General features: G+C 34.1%; 2 protein-coding genes, 1 non-coding gene and 1 pseudogene across 3 annotated transcripts; all 4 read right to left on the bottom strand.

The window, feature by feature from the left end:
- Positions 1-3: 3 nt before the first annotated feature.
- Positions 4-5,505, bottom strand: LOC107478222 (callose synthase 12-like). The gene has a single exon (XM_016098361.3). The coding sequence runs from the start codon at positions 5,239-5,241 to the stop codon at positions 4-6; it is 5,238 nt and encodes a 1,745-aa protein (XP_015953847.1). The 5' UTR covers positions 5,242-5,505.
- Positions 2,196-2,273, bottom strand: LOC127745949 (small nucleolar RNA J33). The gene has a single exon (XR_008007573.1). It is a non-coding gene; the product is annotated as a small nucleolar RNA J33 (small nucleolar RNA).
- A 7,106-nt stretch (positions 5,506-12,611) lies between the features above and the next one.
- On the bottom strand, positions 12,612-13,905 carry LOC107478223 (uncharacterized; annotated as a pseudogene).
- Positions 13,906-14,248: 343 nt separating this feature from the next.
- LOC107478224 (glutathione S-transferase T2-like) lies at positions 14,249-15,130 on the bottom strand. Its single transcript, XM_052258190.1, has 2 exons — positions 14,897-15,130; positions 14,249-14,791 (listed from the first exon to the last, which is right to left on the bottom strand). Exons 1-2 carry the CDS (start codon positions 15,128-15,130, stop codon positions 14,249-14,251), a joined length of 777 nt encoding a protein of 258 aa, XP_052114150.1.
- Between the last annotated feature and the right edge of the window lie 5,362 nt (positions 15,131-20,492).

Genomic DNA, 20,492 nt, shown 5'->3' with positions numbered 1-20,492 from the left:
GCATTATCGTGTTAAAGTTGTTCGTAGTTTGACATACAATAACATCGGGTCAAACAAAAAGAAGTTATTCAGCAAAATCCCAATATATAGACGAGCCACTGAAACAACTCCATCCCAAACTATAGTTGATTCCAAAAATGGCCGAAATACTTGGGCAATCAGTATCAGGCCCCAGCCCGTGGGAATGAATGCCAACAGGCTAGTAAAGATATCCACAAATTTGAAGTTGGTGAATTCCAGTAAAGCAACTATCACAAGAATTGCGAGAATTATGAGGAGGAACTGGACCAGCCGATAGTATATATGCTCTTTGGCTGCATATTTGTTGTGGGCATATGCAACCAGCATATATACCCCAAATATAAGAACCACACAAATCCAAGACAGCAGGTAAACAACAATACTGTGACTTCCAGCAGCAATTCCTAGCTGATATACAATTCCATACTGGAAAAAGAAGAAACGAAGGTCTAAAATTATCTCCATACATTTCCCCCAAAGGCCAGTTACTCTTAGATGATCCTGCTCTTCATACCACCACCTTTCCCAGCTCTGTTCAGCCTTAGCAAACACACTTCCTCTGTACCAAATCCAGTTCATAAAGTCATCGAAATCATACACAGTTTTTAACCAGTCAAAGCCAGAAGGATTGAAAACAAACGGTGCAATAATCCACGATGCCACTAAGAACCAACTAGTAATGGTCATGGCTATATACACAAATGTGTCAGATGCCACAGGACTGTGTGAAGCATAGATTACAAGAATTAACCCCAATTCAATTGCTTTCACAAAATGGCTACGTGCATAGAGTCTATAGTTCTCAGCAAAACTCTTGTGCTCTACAACAAATCCACGTCCGGTAGCCCGATATTTTGCCCCACCATGCAAAATAGTCCGGCCAAAGAAATGACTACGAGTGCCCATTGAGAATGTGTAAAAAACTGATGAAAGCTGGAGCTGCATTGTCAAGAAATCCCAGATAGCCTGAAGGAACCCATGCTCAAGGGAATTCTCTACAATCATTGGAAGGGCAGTGAAAAGTCCAAGTTGAATAATGAACTGCTGATTCAAGATGGTACCAAGTGCTTTATTGTTATTGCTGTTACTTTCCATTGCAGCCTCAACACCACTAAGGGCAAGATAAAGTCGACCCCATAGAAAGGCATATACAGTCAGAATCACCATCATTGTGTTGAAGAAGAATCCCACAGTAGTGTAGAAGAAAGAGAGCATGCGGAAAAAGTCCAGCCTATGACCCAATCTATACACGTCTCTGCTAAGGACTTGCTCCCCATTCCCACTAGCAACCTTTGCTTCAAACATTGATACTTGATTCAATCCAACGTCCCTTCCCTTTCCAACCTGAATGTATTCATGGTGTGTAACATTACCTCCTCGGAGAGTACAATTAAAGCCAGCAAAAATGTCTTCACTGATGTTGATCACTCTGGAAGCTTTGCTGATACCACCACGTGTTAAGAACCAAAACCTGTCAAATACATCTGGATGACCATAATGCATCCTAACCTTCAAAGGATTTGCCAAAACCCTCTGTCCTAAGGTGACAAAACTTGTTTCCTGAGCTGACATGAACCAAGCAAGAGAGGAAACAGAACCAGTAAAAACATGCTCCCTAACTCCCAAAATAGTTGGTTTCCGGATGCCATAGTAATGCCTGTATTCTTCCAAGAGATTTCGCATTTTCAGTGCCTCCTCAAAGTAGTTATCCTGGTTCATATCAATAGTTTGAACTGCATCACCACGAGTGAATATGATGGCATGATTTTGATTTTCTGGCTTTCCTTCCCCAAGCTTCAAGGGACCAGGCAACTTTACACGGTAAATTTCCACCTCTCTCTGCAATTGTTGGTCATACTTAACAAGAACGGAGTAGTACTCCTTCTCATCCCTACTAGTGGTTATTTCATCAACATAGGCAACCCGAAGAGCTTCGTTGTTTTTCATCAGATACAAAATTTCCTCAGCATGAGGATCCTTTTTTGCTTTCTGAGATCCATATATCTGGCAGGCAACCACATATGTGAATTTCATTAAAGCAGTCCCATATTCATGGCCTTTGAATAACAAACTTACTGAACTACTTGCCCTGCTTAAACTCCTAGATGGTGACTTTTCGGCGTTCATAACATCTAAACTATCTTGCCTCATTGTAACAAGTTCACGGGATCCCTCTCGAATATCCATTTCTGACGCAGAGTCCAGGAAAGCCAGCATCTTGAGGGCCCGGTAGTAATACATCATTCCTCTAACTGTTCGTGTTAGTGTCTGGCCTCTGTAGGAAGCCCAAAGCCTCAACTCTCTAAGCTTATCAGCCCAAATATCACTGTCTTTCACCATCCCCTCCCGACGCATCCTTTCCATAAAATTCTTCCAGTCATCATCATATATAGTCTGCAAATAATAAAGGATTGAAACCCCATCTTCATTCTCAGTTCTGAGCTGTTCTTTGCTGTATAATACTTCTTCCGAGTAATAAGGTGTTAAAACACTGAAAGCCAACATTTTCTCAACTTGGGGAGCATGGGGCATGTTCATAAAAAGTGAATTACTGAAAAAGGCAATCCTCCGTCTAGCTTCTAGATTTTTGGGGATGTTTTGCATTGAATCCCTGGAGGTGAGAATTGTGTGCAAACGCCGAACCTGCCGATAGAAGTTCTCATTGTTGATCTCAGGTAACTGAATAGCATTCTCAAAAAGGAGACCTGAACCTGGGTTACGTTGAGCCAAACCATCCTCCCTCAGCTGTTCGGTTTTCCTTTCTTCCCTGAAAAAATCTCGGACAGCAATCTCATAAAGGGCCTGAAGGCTATTCACCACTTGAGTAGCATCTTTCTTGGGTTTGTTTAATAAATCAACAAGCTTTATCAACTTGCTATGGAGCAGAGGCAGTGCAGTGGTTTTGAATGTTTTTGTGAATTTCTCAATCTCCAAAGAGTGATCAATTTCTTGGAATAGAACTGTCACAATAGAATGCTCTTCACTGTTGGGTTTGATAATCTCAAGAAGCAAGTGCTTTATGCTATCATATGCTTCAATGACAGCACAGCGTCTGTACTCATTCTTGCGTATCTTTCTTGTCAGCTTGTTGTCAGACTCATCAACCAGTTCTTTGGCTTCACTGAGTGCAAGCAGCAACTCATTGCAGAGAAGAAAACATGGCCAGCGGATAACCCTGACATTCCAAGAGTTCTGTGGCAGCTCCAAAAGCTCAACCTCCCTGTCAGAGATGATATCCTCCTCCCTGAAAGACAAAATTATCTCATTCCATATCAAAGCAAACTTGTTGGCCTCAACCTGGTTAGACTCAAGCTTCTTAAATGGCCGACCAAGCCCATATCTGAGCTTCAACCTGTGGATGGCATCCTTAAACTTGCTCTTCAATGTTCCTCTTGCATTCAACAATTGCTCCTCTGGCATGAGATTGAACTGAATTGCACTGGCAAAAAACTGGAACCTCAATTTCAGCTGTTGCATATTTCGAATCTCACCCAAATGTGCAAACAACCCCACAGCAGCCCCAACAAAGGATGAATATATTGAATACCAAATCTGTATATCCATTAGATATATCAAAACAACCGGAAGCCACAATAATCCAACAGCAAATCGGTTGCTGTTATGAATAAACTCATGCCATTCATATTCAACATTCCTAAGCTTCAACAGTGCCTTTGTTGGAGCAACCATGGGTTTGACCTGCAGAAAGTAACTGAAACAAAATTTTGTGGCCAGCACCACAACCCAGAACAATGTGTACTTAATGTTGTCCACAAGACCTTCCCTCAAGCCACGACCAACAAAGATTCTACTTTGAAACCACCATGACAACATGTAAAAGATCCTCCAATTTGTATTCTCAACAAAGTTTCTAATCCAGGGAATTATAAAAAGGGCCAGAGCCAGAAGCTCAGGAATGATGAAAACAAACACAACCTCCAGAAAATTCACCACCCTTCTATTCGCTTCTGCTGACCACCTCCTATCATGGTTTCTCTGAGACCATATCCTCTCATACATGACCCCAAACACAACAATCCACCCGGCTGCAACAATAACCTTCATCACCATCCTCACACCTTGCCCCATCGTCTCCCTTGTCACCAACCTAAACTGCATCACCATATCAAGCAGAGACTGCACTAACCTCATGCCACTCCACGTGAAGAAAATGGTCAAAACCTTAACCTGAACACTCCTGTCCTCCAATGCTTGCCACGGATAAGTCTTCTCCTCCCAAGCAACAATAATAGCAGCCTGAAGGAACAAAACCAGCATCACCCAAAGTCTATCAAAACTCCTAAGCAGGTTTAAAAACGACCTCTGCTCCACAAACCCAGTCTTCCCAACACGCTTCCCACCGCTACCCGTCACAAAGAAGTTGCTACCAATATCAAGGGGCCATCCAAGCTTCTCAAAACACCTCCTACTCCAAAAATACTCATTGATATCGTCGTAATTCCTCCAAGCACTGTGCGGAGCAGTTCCATTCCAACTACTATCAACCTCACGCCTAATAGTTTCATAGATAGGTTTCACAACGTGGTTGAGGAAAGCGTTCTCACCTGAAAGCGAAGGCATCACAGGCTGGCCAGTGTTCTCGTCAATGTAATCCTCCAAGATCTTGTTCAGCTCCATTGCCATGTGGTGGAAGATGTAGCAGATGCACTCCGGAACAAAGCGGAGGTTCGCCGCCTCGCCCCAGATCAGGAGGTAGAGGGACACATAGAGGAGCTCACGGCGCTGCTCAGAGTCAGCGGAGCCGCCGCGGCGGCGGTCGGAGATCCAGATGTTGGACTTCTTGCCTAGGTAGGAGCACCAAGAGTTGTAGTTTTTGAGGAGCTTCCGGCGGAAGCGACGGAGGACGCCGGCATCGAGTGTGTCGATGTTGTCCGGCGGCGGCGTGAGGCGCATCTGAGCGTTGGCGAGGTGAAGGACGAGGTGCTCGCGCTGGTTGCGGACGTTGTCGCGCTGGAAGCCAAAGAAGAGTGCGAGCCAGTCAAGGAGGTCCATGTGAGGTCGCCATTGCCCGAACGGCGGCCGCCGGAGGTCTCCAACGGCGCGTAGTGCTGCTGCAGCGGCGCGGACTTCAGGGAACCGGAGGGAGGGGTGGTCAGCGAGGAGATTGTAGACGGGGATTATGTTGTAGGGCTCTTCCTCCCGGACCGGTGTAGCGGTGGCCACCGGCGACGCATGGGGTTGACGCTGGCGGAAATTCATATCATCGGAATCGGAGCCCTAGAAAAGCGGTGTCGTTTGGTGAAGTCTGAAAGTCAGCAATTGTGCTAAGCCTGTGTGTGGCGGTTGCAATGGTTGTTATGCCGTTATAGAGAGAGAAACAGAATTGAGAGAGAAAGTGGTCGAAGAAAGAGTGAGAGCGGACAAGGTTGCTAACGTGCGCACTTCCGAAATGAGTAATGACTAATGAGTAGTACAGAGTGGGAAGGGGAGAAGAAACGGCTCGTTAGCGCGTTGAGAGTGTTTTGATTTGGAATTTTTTTTAAATTAAGATTGTGATTTTTACCTTTTTATTAAATCAATTTAATTATGTGGAAGAAATTTAATTTTACCTTTTTTTAACTTGTACGTGTATTTTCAGCGTGTCGTAAGCATTAAGTCTTGAGTTACACGTTTCTGCAACTTGCAAAATGTGTGCAAGATACTATAGTGTGTTTTTCTTTCTTCTTTTTTTAACAAAAAAAAAATTCTTTCCCAGTTGAATGGAGTTGGTTACTAAAGAAAATAGAGTGTGCGTTGTCGTCATGAAGACAAGAACATCCCTTTATAGTTTCCAAGTAATGAGAAACTAAGAGCATGCATCATGCTTATATGAATATGATTTGAGTATTTGAGGCTCGCTCAATGTTTTAGCGTAAAAGTTGATAAGTCTGCACACACAAAAAGATGAAGTAATGAAGTATATAATTTTAATTCTAGGTCCTCCCACTTGAAAGAGATAACTAGTTCATGCTTAATATAAAATCAACTGATACTTTTTTTTGGTTCATCATTTCTCTCATAGTAGTAGCTGGCCTAACATTGAAGAATTCATGCCATTGTTCCGTCTTTTATAATTCAAACTCCGTGGTTGAGTACTGTGCAAATTATTCAGACTTTTTATCCTTTTTCTTTAACATAACATTATGTGTTTATCATCTGAAGTTTAAAATTAGTTTGCAAACTACATACAAGTGAATGAGTGACACAACTACAAAAGCCCAAGGTATAATAAGAAATTCATCTCATAATTAATGGATTTAACTAGTTATGTGTTAGGAATTCTACATTAGTTAGTAACTAATTTTAGTATACACTTAATATGATTGATTTTAAAATTATAGATAACATTTCTTATTTCATATATGCAACAACGGAATTCTAATTAAGGTGCACAAGACAAGTCAGCAAACATAAAAAAGAGGAATATAGATCAAAGTATCAAACAATGTCAAAACAACTACTGATGATGATAACGACCTCATCAGTCGAACCTTAGCTACCATGTTGACATTTTTTGTCTTGGATTTATGTGGAAATGTAATATGAGTGTCAAAATCTTTGTAGGCCGGATTAAAGTTTCCAGCCTCTATTGATTGATATAAGTCAAACTGCTTCAAGAATATATATTGTGTTGGTCACTGATCATCGTCCATTTTCTATATTTTTGGTGTACAGTAACACCATGTTCTTTAGAAAGAAAATGGCAGTGGGATACTGGGATATGTCTGGGTACCGGGGTATTCTAAGGGGAAAAGAAAAATTGATTCTGAAATGAGTCGTCAATAATAATGAAAGTTTATTAACTTTCCCTGATTTCAAGGATTCCCATACCCCACATGGAATGGCACTTTGCGCTTCTTTTTCTGACAGTTAGTCAGCTTCCTTTAATCTTGTTAGTTCTTCGTGTTTAATATATTTTACTAAAATTCTAAAATTTTAAAATACAAATTTAAAAATATATTTAAATTTTTTATTTTTTTAAAATATGAATATATTAATCTTTAAATTTAATTTATCTAATTTTAAAAATTTTTACACTGTATCAATCAGTCAGTACAACAAAAATTATGTTTAATTTTTTTATTAAATCTAATACACCTAAATAAACATAAGAGATCAATCTATTCTGAAAAAAAAAAGTGTAAGTACGGATAAGCTACGCGCTTGGTTGTAAAATGGAGGAAGCGGGCTAAGACAAGTAGACAATCAGATAAAGAAAGAGAAAGGTAGAATTTTAATTTCAATTCGTTCATCACGTGAAAGGGGGCATGAAATATTTTTTTTGGAGACTAGGGCATGAAATTTGAAAGAACAACGCGAGGTTTAGCCGAACCAAAAATGCTTATATTTAACGGGTTTTGTCATAGGATAATTCTACAATAAAATAAAGAGATATTTGTGTGAACAAAAAAATAAATAATTGTTTTTAAAACTCTACTGCGTATAATGGATTTTAAATTTGATCCAATATATGAAAAAAAAATAAACAGTTATTTTAAAAAATTAATTATTTTTTGACCAAAAAAAATTAATCATCTCAATTCTAATTTATGAAATTTATTCAAACACTTTCTTTTTTTAACTGTCTGCTACCTCATCTTCATCAATCATCCCACTTCTTCAGCGTTAGAAGCTCTCTGATAAAAGGGTTAAGTACTGTTTTCGTCCCTAAAGTCTATGATAAAAATCAAAATCGTTCCTGACTTTTTTTTGTTATTAAAATCATTCCTAACGTTACAAAACATTATAAAATTGTCCTTTTTTACTTCAATTTTAATTTTTTTTACTAAATTATTCTTAATAATTAATAAAAATAATATTAAAAATAAAAAATAATCCCCCTAACCCAACCAACTCCCCTCACCTGCCCACCATCACCGCTTGGTTCTTCTTCTTCTTCAGTTATGGCTCCAATGCAAACTAGGGTTCCAATTTCTCTTCAATCTTGAACAATAATGATAGATTCAACGTTGTTCATCATCCACAACAGCAAGAACATTGGAATGATGCTTTTTCAACTTCTTTTTCTTTAATTTTTATTCAATCTTGAACAATAATGTTAGATTAAGCGCAATCATCATTTACAACAGCAAGCACATTAAAATTATTGAACCAATAATGAAATTGCTAGTAGTAACAATTCCTGCTCCATTCTTTCTTCTTTTTACTTGATTTCTTGGATTTTAATTTGTTTTTTATTTTTTTATTTTTCTAATTTTTCTTCTTTTGTATCATTTTTCTCTGATTTGCTTCCTCTTTATTTTTGTTGTTGTTGATTTTGGGTAAAGCTAAAGTTAGACTTGTGATATTTTTTTGATAGTAGGAAAAGAAAGGGGCAAGGTAGTAGTATTATAGAGGTTGGAGGAGTGTTGAGGGTGGAGAGTAAATGGCAGATGTAAAAAATGGAAAGAAAAGATGCTGCAATTTTGAGTTCTTATTCCCATTTTCTTCCGTTGTTCTCTTTCTCTCTTCTTCTTTCTTTTTTTTATTTTTGAAGAACATATGAGTTCTTTTTTAAATTTTTTTAATTTATGTTGTTGCTAATTTTGGATCTAAAATGATGGTTGATGATTGTTGAATTGTTTAATTTAAAATTTGTGTTGATTTGTTTTGTGATTGTTGTTGTTGGTGGTTATGGTGTAGCGATGGTGATGGTGATGATAATGCAGAGGGTAATGCAGAGGGTAGTGGTGAAGGTGGAGAGATTTTTTAATTTTTGTTTAAGGGCAAAATTGTCCGAAAAATTTTATATATGGACAAAAGGACGATTTTATAACGTTTTATAACGTTGGGGATGATTTTAATAATAAAAAAAGGTCGGGGACGATTTTGATTTTCATCCCATATCTTAGGGATGAAAATAATACTTAACCCTTAGTAAAATAATCATCTGACTACCTAGTGAAATGACCATCTAACATTTGTTAATTGTATAAACTTAAAACTGGATCGAACAAAATAACCATCCAATTAAGAATTAAAATAACAATCTACATACCTAGTGAATTGAACATTCAACAATGATGTAAGATGAAAAAATAATTAATTAGAATCAGTGTCGAAGGCAACAATCATGGCAGTCATCATATGAGCTTTCAAGACCAAGTTGCTGCAGTATCCGTTGTAAATCCTTTGGGATGATACCTGACAATGACGATGAAGATTCCGTCTCCCATGCGAACATTTCAAAAGCTTTTCTGAGATCATCATCCTTGTTGATGGTCATGAGCGCGTCGGGATGGCCTTCAGGTCCCGGATGGAACAAAAGTTGAAAGATTAAATGCTAATCCTAAATTTTCAAATTTTAAATTTTGAAATCAAATAATTAATTAAGAATTTAATATTTAATTTTTAATTTTTTAAAAAATGTTATTATCATAATGTACACTAATATCATTGTCTTTCCATACTTTCTCTTATTTTTAATCATGAAAGATTCATATGTTGATATTTTTATTCATAAAAAGTAGAAATTAAAGTTATATCTATAAAAGATCAATTTTTGTAAATAAATTTATCTAAATTCTAAAAAATTAAATAAAATTTTTAAACTACTTTTTATTATAACCTAACTTTAACTTCTAATTTTACTCCACACCACTTCTACCATTGCTTTTATTCTCAACAACTATCACTATCACTGTCGTTATCACTATCACTGCCATCATCATCTCTGATTATCAAACATAATACTTTTTACAGAATTTGGATCTTCTAAATTTTAAATTTGTATTTTAGAGGATAAAGTGTGATCTTATACCCTTGAATGGTTTCTCTCTCATATTTATTCTTGGTCCCATCTATAAAATAAATGGTGAGAGATCACACTTTACTCTTTAAAGTGAAATTCAAACTTTAGAGAATCCAAATCCCCTTTTATGATCAGTGTTTTCTTTGTCTTTGTTTTCAACCACACAAAAAAATCCAAACCCAATCCAATGAACCTTCCTCCATCACCACCAAAATTACCCTTCATCGGAACCTCCTCCATTTCGACACACTCTCACACCGTTCTCTTAGAAACCTCTCCAAAACTTATGGCCACATCATGATGCTATAATTAGATCAAAAACTCAACTCAACTCTGGTAATTTCATTCGTAGAAATTGTAAAAAAAAAGTTAAAAATTACGACTTAGTGTTCTCAAACCAGCCATAAAACACTGCCATGAAAATTTTGTTGTACGGCGCCAATGACGTCGAGTTCGGGATCTATAGAAACGAATAGAGGCAGAAGAAGAAGATCTACGTACTTCAACTTCTTAGCATAAGAAGAATGCAATCATTCACAATAATATATAAGAGAAGAGGAAGTTAAAGAGATGATGAAAGTATTACTGAGAGCGAGTTCAAACTAAAACCGGTGAATTTGGGGGAGATGGTGGTTTCAATTTCGAACAACATAGTTTGTAAGTACATGTTGAAAAAAAATATGAAAAAGAAAGTGGGATTCAAGATTTGGCGAGGAGAGTGATGCCGGTAGTGGTGATGACGATGATGGTAGTGATGGTGGTAGTTGAGAACAAAAGTAGTAGTAGAGTTTAGTATTAGGAGAGCGCGGTATAGAGCAAAATTAGAGGTTATAATTAAATTATATTAAATGGTCGTTTAAAAAATTTATTTAATTTTTTAAGATTTAGATAATTTACAAAAACTCATTTCTATTGGGTATAATTTTTATTTTTATTTTTTATGGATAGAAATATGCGTGTCTGAATCTTTCATAATAAAAAATAATTATTTACTCGTGAACACAATAAAGTATTTAATTATTTATATAAATGAATTTTTATTTTTTTATTTTTTTATCATAATATGCATCTTTGTCAATTACTTAATTTTTTTTAAACAATTATTAATTAATAAAATAATAAATGTACAAAATTAAGAATTTGAATATTATCATTTGAAAAAGATATTAACAAAAAAATTAATTTTAATATTGTTTCTCAAAATACATTTAGCTAAATTCTAAATATAATTACAATAAAAATTTGTAAACACTTAAATATATAATATCAGGTTAATTTTTTCTTTTGTTTTTAAATATAATAACACTTTAAAGTTTAGAAACACTTAGTTAAGATAGATTTTATTTATGCTTTCATTTTTATTTTTATTTTTAATTTTTTTCATTTTAAAAATTTTATAAAAACAAATTTTTTTCATAAAATTCTATAAATAAATCATTAAAAACTAAAAAATACAATCAATTACACCCTTAAAATCTTGATGGATGGGCCACACAAACTAGGGGTGCACAGACCCGGCCCGGCCCGAAGGCTCGGCCCGGGCCCGAACACTTTAGGGGCTAATTTGGTGTGATTTCATCGGGTTTAGGGCCGGGTTAGGGTCTCAAAAATAGACCCGGTCATTATTTCGGGTCGGGTCCGGGCTATAACTCGGGTCACCCGAAGTCGGCCCGGTGGCCCGGTCATCATACATAATTAATATTTTGTGTTATTAGTGATGGATCATGACTATTTTTATGTGAAATTTAAGTATTGTAAACCTTAATATTTTGTGTTATTAGTCGTTATAAGACTATAAGTTAATGTTTTATATTTAGAATGCATAAGACTTTAGACTAATGCATAATATTGTGTTATTTGTATTGATTTAAATATTTGATATTATTAGACAATATTAGTATTGATTGTGGTTTTTTTTTTTTACTTTAGTATTGATTGTGGTTATGCTTTAATTTTAAAGAAGGATTGATTCTTGTTATATTTTTCTAAGTAAATTTTACCATGTTAAATAATGGTTGGAGTCTTAGAAATTTGGATATTTTTACATGCTAGCTTACAAGAAGGTATCAACGTAATGTAATGTTAATGGCCCAGTTTTTACCCGGTTTTCACCCGGTATAATTGTGGCCCGAAAGTGTATTGGTTTCATCGGGTCTAGGGTCGGGTTCGGGTCTAATAAATAGACCCAGTGTATATTTCGGATCGGATCTGGGTCCCATCAAACCCGGCTTCACCCAACCCATGTGCACCCCTAACACAAACCAAATTCAGTTGCGGAGTTGCCAATAGTGTGGGTCCACAGAACCATAACAGTAACACATTAATAGTTTGTACTTGCATAGTTGCACTTTGCTTGACATTTTAATATTTAAGAATTTAGATCTGTTCCGTTGGATTGGAGAAGCACACGCTGTCCCGTACGAGGCTACGACTACGAGTCTTAAGATCATTTTAGTAGAGAATTCATTTCAATTTCTGTTTATGCTCGTCTATTATAAAAAGTAATTTTACATAAACTTTTGCGTCATAAACAGTAAATAGAAACTCAAAATATCTTTCTCTTATCCATTAAAAAAAACTAACTTTAATTTTTATTGTGGTCCCACTTAATTAATTAATTAAAATTCTTAAAATTAATGTAATTAATTTTTTTTAACAATGTAATTTAAATATTTAAAATTAAAAATAATTCACTATTAAAAGATATTAATATTAAATAAATTCATATATAACAATAATACATAATATATAATTCGGAGTTACATTAATTTGTAAAATTACTTAATACAAAGAAAAACATAATTAAACTCTATAGTTGACGATAAGCATTGTGAAATTGTCATATGTGTTCAATCAAGTCCTCTTTCAATTGTCTATGCTGTTGCCTATTTCGAACTTGGACATTTCTTTGGAGAAATTGATGGTATGGTGCAAAATCTTCTTCTCGCAACTGAGGTTGCGATAAGTCATTTTCAACATCATCATACTCTAAGCTTTGAGTAAAATTTTCTGCATAAGTATCTCTTTCATCCTCAACAATCATATCATATTATGTAATATAATACAAGCTCTCATTATATTAGCAAGCTTCTTCTTTTCCCAAAAACGAGCTGGACCACTTATAATTGCAAAGCGTGCTTGCAACACTCCGAATGCTCATTCCACATCTTTTCTTTGCCCTTCTTGGTATTGTGCAAATAACTTGCGTTTCTCCCCTTGTGGCTTTGAGATTGATTTGACAAATGTGGCTCATTCAGGATAAATACCATCTGCTAAATAGTATTCCATTGTATAATTATTACCATTAATAGTATAATTTACCTCCGAAGCACGGTCATTTAGAATATCATCAAACACTGGAGAACGATCTAACACGTTGATATCGTTATTTGAACCAAAAACTCCAAAAAACGCATGCCATATCCAAAGGTCTGAAGATGCTACAACCTCAAGTACTATGGTTGCAACCCACGATAACCACTCATGTACATACCTTTCCACGCCTTTGGACAATTTTTTCATTGCCGATGCATGCAGTCAATGCTACCCAACATGCCAGGAAAGCCATGACCCTCCGCCATTTGTAGCAGGCGTTGTATGTCATTTGGATTGGGTTTTCGCAAGTATTCATCCTCGAACAACGAAATGACACCTTCAACAAATTTTTTCAAGAACTCAATTGTAGTGCTCTCGCCTATGCGCACATAATCATCAACAACATCAGCTGATACGCCATATGCTAACATCCGTATCGCAGCGGTACATTTATGGAGTGGCGACAAGCCTCTTCTTCCAGTTGCATCAACCCTCTGTTGGAAATGCGGATAGACGTTTGAGAGAGTGTCTACTATCCGAAGGAACACATGTCTTCTCATTCGAAATCTCCGTCAAAAAATGTCAGCATTATACACCGATTCATCTGCAAAGTAATCTTAGAAAAGGCGACCATGTCATGCTTCTCGATCTCTGTTATTCCATCTACGAGTAATTGGGATAGAGCTTCTATCGATATCTTCTTCTTCTAAATCTTCGAGTAAATACTCATCGATCCAATTATCTATGAGTGTGTTATCTTGCCGTCTTCTTTTGCCATACAAAGCCTCATTAAACATATCATCAAAATTTCTAGCCATATCTAGAAATATAATTTTTAGTTCTCTTTCGAGGTGAGAAACAAGAGTTGAAGTGGAGTTGCGGAGTCATTGATAGTTGATATTTATAAGTGTGTCTGTAATAAGTACCTTAACGGCTAGTTAACGACTAGTTTTCTAACGGCTAGTTTTGCAACGGCTAGTTTTGCAATGGCTACCTAATGGCTAGTTTTGCAATGGTCACTTTCATGAACAATAAGGGCACAATAATATTGACTAATTTAAAAACTTACATCAGAAATAAATAAAACAAACTACATCACATACTAGTAATACACAATAAAAATAAGAACATACTACATAACTCTACGAATACAAGGAACCATTAAGTAAACCACTTGGTGATTATTTTCTCACATGCAATCTCATGAAGAGCTCGTCGTTTTTCACTCATTGTAGACGTGTCAGCATTAAGTATTTGCATATCCATCTCCCTTTCCCTTTCCTTGGCCATCCTTTCCATCTCCCTTTCTTTTGCTTTTATCTCAATTTCTTTAATATACCTCTGAGTTTGTAATTCTTGTTCTTTCATTGCCGCTTGAATTTGTAACTCCTTCTCTTTGATTGCCAAAATCTTTGCTCTATGTTCCTTCTCATCTTCTCTTTTTTTTTCCCTATCCATTAGTTCTCTTTCTCTAACATTCTTAAAATCTTCCATGAGAGATAATTTTTTGACAACCGATGATTTTCTTTCGCTAAAATCTTCAGACATTTGTGCTTTTTCCTTACCATTTTGCTTGTTCTTCTTTGATCCTTGTGGGCGAACGGGAGAGTCCACACCGGGTTCGTCAGCCAACGGTGTTTCTGGGTTTGATGAGGATGAGTATGCTCCAGTTGCACTAACCTTGGTTCTCTTTGAGCCGCCACTCTGTGTAGGTAGTTGGCTTTTTCATTTTTGCTCCAACCGAAGCATGTTCCAATGCCTCTCAAAAGTGAATTTTTTACCATAATTTGTGGAATAAAATTTATAAGCCAACTCTTTTATATCATCAGCGTTCGAACCACTCCTTATGTTTCGACTAGCTTGATCGTAGCAACCAACAAATTGTGCAACATCCTTGTTGATCTTATACCATCGTTTCTTACATGCAATTACCTCCCTTGTCATGTCGGAGTAAAATTCTACACAGTAACTATGAATTCGACTCCAAAATGTTTCCCCCTTTTGATCGGTACCAACTACAAATGTGTTGAAACATTTAACCATGCACTGATCAGCATCTCATACTCTTTCCAATGCGAGTGTTGAATACTATCTTGCCTCCAATCTTTAATATCATCATCATTGAGGTCGATAGCATCTAATCCACGAGGGTTGGCAAAATCTGAATATTACGAATTTGGACTAGATTGTATAGGAGTTTGAGAGGATGGGTTAGAAGAGCCACCAACACCAGATGAGTTATGTCTTGATGCACTAAATTGAGTTGGAAACGACAAGGAAGTTGGAGTAACATTTCTGATAGAGGGGTTAAATTTGGATGAAAATGGAAAATGGGGTGTTTGTGAATTTTGATTATTATAAGGAGCTTGAAAATTGAAATTAGAAAGATTTTATGGATTTGGATTTTGAAATGTATTTGGTAGTGTGGAGTTTTGATTTGGAACTTGAGAGTTTGAGGTTTGAGATTATTGGGTATTCGAAATTTGAGGAAAGTTTTATAAGTAATTGAAGAAAAAGTTGAGTTGGTTTGGATCCATTTTTTCAAACAAAAAATAATAGTAGCAGAATTTTAATTTCGTAAACTTGGAAGAAGATGAAGAAGAGTAGTAGAGAGTGTGAGAATAGAAATGTATCTAAGTGGTATATATAGAATAACAAAATATTAATTTATTAATAATAACAGTAACATAATAACAGCTAGTTTCTAACAGCTAATTTAATATAATAATATAAATATAAATAATATTTAATATTAATTATGATATAAATAATTAATATAAATTATTAAATAAATAAAAATTTAATTATTTAATCTAATTAATTATTATAATTATTAATAAATTAATTATAATTTAATTACTTAATTAATTATTAGTTAATTAATTAATATAAATTATTAATTAAATAAAAATATCAATATTTAATTTAATTAGTCATTATAATTATTATTAAATTAATTATTATTTAATTATATAATATAATTATTTAATTAATTAATATAATTATTTAATTAATTAATATTTTATATAATTATTTATTTTTTATTTTACTTGCCATTTGGCAATTGTGTATTGGTTAATGGGAGTTCCCATTCAGAGGGACTCCCTCGTTTTGATTGCGTGAAGGAACTCAAGTGAGTTCCTCTCCAACGCCCCATCTCTCTTTTCTCTTTGACAATACAGTAGGAGGGCTCCAAAGTTTTGCCCGTTGGAGATGCTCTAAGGGTGGGACTGTAGCAGGGTCAAGAAAAAGGCTTGTGAGGCACAGAGGGTCAGAGGCAATGAGGTACTGAGGCTTGTGTATTGCGTGAATTGAATGCGTGCCCTAGACTAGCATGAAAAGTTCACATAATGATTCTCACTAGGCTGGGCCGGGCCGGGCCGGGCGACCTGAGCTATGACCCGGTCCTAGTTTCATGCCTCCTTTTGGTTTCATTATTTTTTTTTCGGGTTGGTCTCCGGCCACTTCGGGTCCAGACCAATATGTCCCAAAATTCTTTGTTCTTTCTAATGGAGAAGAGAGAGATGCTTTGAGTTTCTATTTACTATTTATAACGCAAAAGCTGATGATATGGAGTTACTTTTTATAACAGGTGGGTAATAAATAGAGATTGGGATGAGTTCCTTATTGGAGATGGTCTAATGGTTAAGTCTAAGAAAATTCATTAATTCTACAGTATAATGATAACACTAATGCTATATGGGGGTATGGCAGAATTCATCGTGTTATGTATACACATTTTTTTTGATAAATAAGTTTAACCAAGTTAATTCTATTTTAACAAATTTTATTTATACAATATGCACATAAAATTATTTTTTTTTCATTTTTTTTGTATCTTACATTTTTTTCTCTTTTTTTTCTTTTGTTTTTTCTTTCTTTTTGTATGTTTCATCATTTTCGTTGTTTTATTTATTATTACTATTATTGTTGTATTTTTTTATATTTTTTTATTAATTTTACAATATTATATATATATTGTTTGATTTTTTTAAAAAATTATAAAAAATTAAAATAAAAAATAAAGAAGAAAAATAGTAGAATATAAGGAGAAGAAAGAGAAAGAGTTTTGAATTATGCAAAACTTATCAGAATAAAAATACACTGAAATTTTTTAATAATACACTGAAATTTTTTAATAATAACATATAAATTTCTTAATTTTTATATCGAAATTTTGCTACAAATGCACAAAACTATTTTCATTAATACATTTTTTCTTATTTCTTTCTTTTAATTAAATTAATATAGGTTCATCTTCTTTCAAATAATTTTATAGCATTATGTATTTCTTTTTCTTCTTTGTTTGTTTTTTTTATTCTTGTTAAAAGAATAAAATAAGAAGAAATTTGAGAAGGTAAAATAAGAAGAAAAAGATGAATAAGGAAAAAACAAAGATGATGATGATGATGATGATGATGAAAAAAAAGAGAAGAAGCAACAAATAATGAGAAGGAGGAAGAGGCAGAGTTTTAAATTATGCAGTACTTATCAGGATATAAATACCCCGAAATTTTTTAACAATAACACATAAATATCTTAGTTTTTATATTAAAATTTTGCTATAAATACACAAAATGTTTTCTTTAATTTTGCATTTTTTCTTCTTTCTTTCTTTTTTTTAGTTGAATGAATGTAGGTTCATCATCTTTCTAGTAATTTTGTAGTATTATGTGTTTCTTTTTTTTCTTTGTTTGATTTTTTTATTCTTATTAAGAGAGTAAAATAAGAAGAAGATGATAATGACGAAGAAGGAGGAGGAAGATGAGTTTTGAGTTATGTAGAATTCATTAGGAAATAACACTGAAATTTTTTAACCGTTACACAGAAGATTCTTAATTTTGACACTGAAAAATTTTAATTGTGACACAAGGTTTTAAGAAGGTTATCATTAAGTAATTTCGATGCATTAAGGGTTATCAATTTATCATTAAGTAATTTTGGTGCATTCTAGATTTAATTTCGGTACATTTTGGATCTAAATAAGGTGCACTTTTAGTCTGATCTTGTTTTCGAAATGCACCTCTATTAACTCTGAAATTAGAATAAAAAATAAAAATACACCAAATTTTCTTAACAATAACGCATAAATTTCTTAATTTTTACATCGAAATTTTGCTACAAATGTACAAAAATATTTTCTTTAATGCAGTATTTTTCTTCTTTTGTTCTTTATTTCTTTCTTTCTTTTAGTTGAATGAATGTTGGTTCATCATCTTTTAAATAATTTTGTAGTATTATATGTTTCTTCTTTTTTTATTCTTGTTAAGAGAGTAAACCAAGAAGAAAAATATGAATTAGAAAAAAAAGACAATGATGACGATGAAAAAGAAGAAGAAGCAGCAAAAGATGAGGAGGAGAAAGAAGAAGAGTTTTGAATTATGCAAAACTTATCAGAATAAAAATACACTGAAATTTCTTAACAATAACACATAAATTTCTTAGTTTTCACACCAAAATTTTGCTACAAACCTCAATTAACTCAGAAATGCACAAAAATTACCTAATGATTGTGACACACAAACTCAGTTTAAAAATAACACACAAAAATAACTCAATTATTAACAAAAATACATCCAAATTAATTTTGGATCAAGCAACGTCGTCAATATGACAAAAATTCTACGATAACGATAACAATAACGACGATAACGATAACGTTGATACATATAAGAAGAAGACAACAATAACTATAACGATGATGATCATGATGATGAAGATGATGGAGGAGAAGGAGAAAAAGGAAGGTGGAGAAAAAATTTCAATGAGAAAAAAAGGAGGAAAAAGAGGAGGAGGAGAAAGAGGTGTTGGTGATGACAATAATGAAAGAAAAAAATAACGAAAAAGAAGAAGAATGTGTGTGCGTAAGTGTAATGACTTGATTAAGCTTATTTGATTAAATAACTTGTATGTAGATATTAATTCCAGCAGAATATATAAAACAGATAAAACGTTAATATATAATATTATAAGTATATTGTGTAGGAGTTTAATTTCTTTTAATAAAATATCAAAGATTTAATTCTCATTTTGAGTATAAAAATTTTAAAATTGTTAATTATCTCGTTTATTGAAATATTTAGAAATGATAGGAATTGACGCCTGTGATGAATATTATCTTCAATTAAATCTTAAGAGTTAAGAATATTGAAATAATTTGACCACTAACAAAATTAACCATAAAAAAATTAAACTAACTTTATATCAATGAAAGATAAATTTTATTAGACAAAAATATCTAATAGTCAAATTTAAAATTAATTTCATTAATTTTTTTTTAAATTTTTAAATTACCATTTTCAACCTATTAATTACTCAACCTATCTCAATTCAACCCTTCAATCTCTCCCACTTTCATTGTTTAACATTCAAAAGTTTTCTAAACAAAAATAAAAAATAGTAGTAAATATCATGTAATAAGACAAAATCTTTATTCACTGATGTTTCATTATTGTTTTTAATTTTAAACCATATGTTTTGTTTCAGCCATTCATAAAGTGATTAAAAACCACAAAAATTTTATGACAGAAGGAAGAAGTCTCTTCTTCGTCAAAAACTGGTGGCAAATTTCTCGCATCAATAAAAGGAGTCAAAGGGTGGAAAGACCCGTGGCGGCCATGGTTCTCTTTGCCGTCACCCTCTTCTCCCCCTTCTCTTTATTTTTTCCTTTGCTTTCATTCCCCTCGTCTTTTTCTCTCTTTTCTTTGCTTTGATACACATCGAGAGAGATCTCGTTAGATGGCCATAGGGACCATGATTTTCTCTATTGATGCTCTCTCCTCTTCTCCTTCTCCTTATTTTTCCTTTTGCTTTTGTTTCCCTTATCTCTTTCTCTCTCTTCTTTGCTATGACAGAGAGAAAGACTTCATTGGACGGTCATAATAGCCATGATTTTTTCATTCGTCGCCCTCTTCTCTTCACCTTCTCTTTATTTTTTTCTTTGCTTTCGTTTCCCTCATCTTTTTTCTCTTTTCTTTGCTATGACAGCGGTGACCCATTTTGTCAATTCTTTTCCTTCTTCCTCTTCTTTTTATTTTTTCCGTTTCTTATCTTCTCTTTGTATGTGTTTTTTTTTGTGGATTTAAGATTAAAGCAGATAGTTATGACATGCTATTATTTCAGTATTCTTCAACAGATCTATTTTATTTTATTATAATATTTTGATTTTTTCAAGTCATATTTTATAATTTTATGTTATTATTGATTTTTTTCTGCTTGTTAATGTTTTTTAACTCCGTCTATGTTACACTTGCGGTACATAGCCAGTCCCAAATCCGGATAAAGGAGGAGAGTTGTGTTAGGTTTTCGACAACCAACATAAAAATTTAGTCGAATCTTCATGACATGAATCAAAGATGTTATTGTGCTAAAGCTATGTCGTTGCCAGGAAGCAATGACAAACCCC

This window comes from Arachis duranensis, chromosome 3 (genome assembly GCF_000817695.3).
Source record: "Arachis duranensis cultivar V14167 chromosome 3, aradu.V14167.gnm2.J7QH, whole genome shotgun sequence".
In the NCBI taxonomy this organism is placed as follows: Eukaryota; Viridiplantae; Streptophyta; class Magnoliopsida; order Fabales; family Fabaceae; genus Arachis; species Arachis duranensis.
This window is presented reverse-complemented; position numbering and strand designations above follow the sequence as displayed.

Bases quoted from the DNA above. Each gene is read 5' to 3' on its own strand.
- LOC107478222 (XM_016098361.3), bottom strand. From the start codon at position 5,241: ATGAATTTCCGCCAGCGTCAACCCCATGCGTCGCCGGTGGCCACCGCT.
- LOC107478224 (XM_052258190.1), bottom strand. From the start codon at position 15,130: ATGGTTAAATGTTTCAACACATTTGTAGTTGGTACCGATCAAAAGGGG. The intron at 14,792-14,896 runs GCTTATAAATTT...CTACCTACACAG, and splicing joins CTGATGATATAAAAGAGTTG to AGTGGCGGCTCAAAGAGAAC.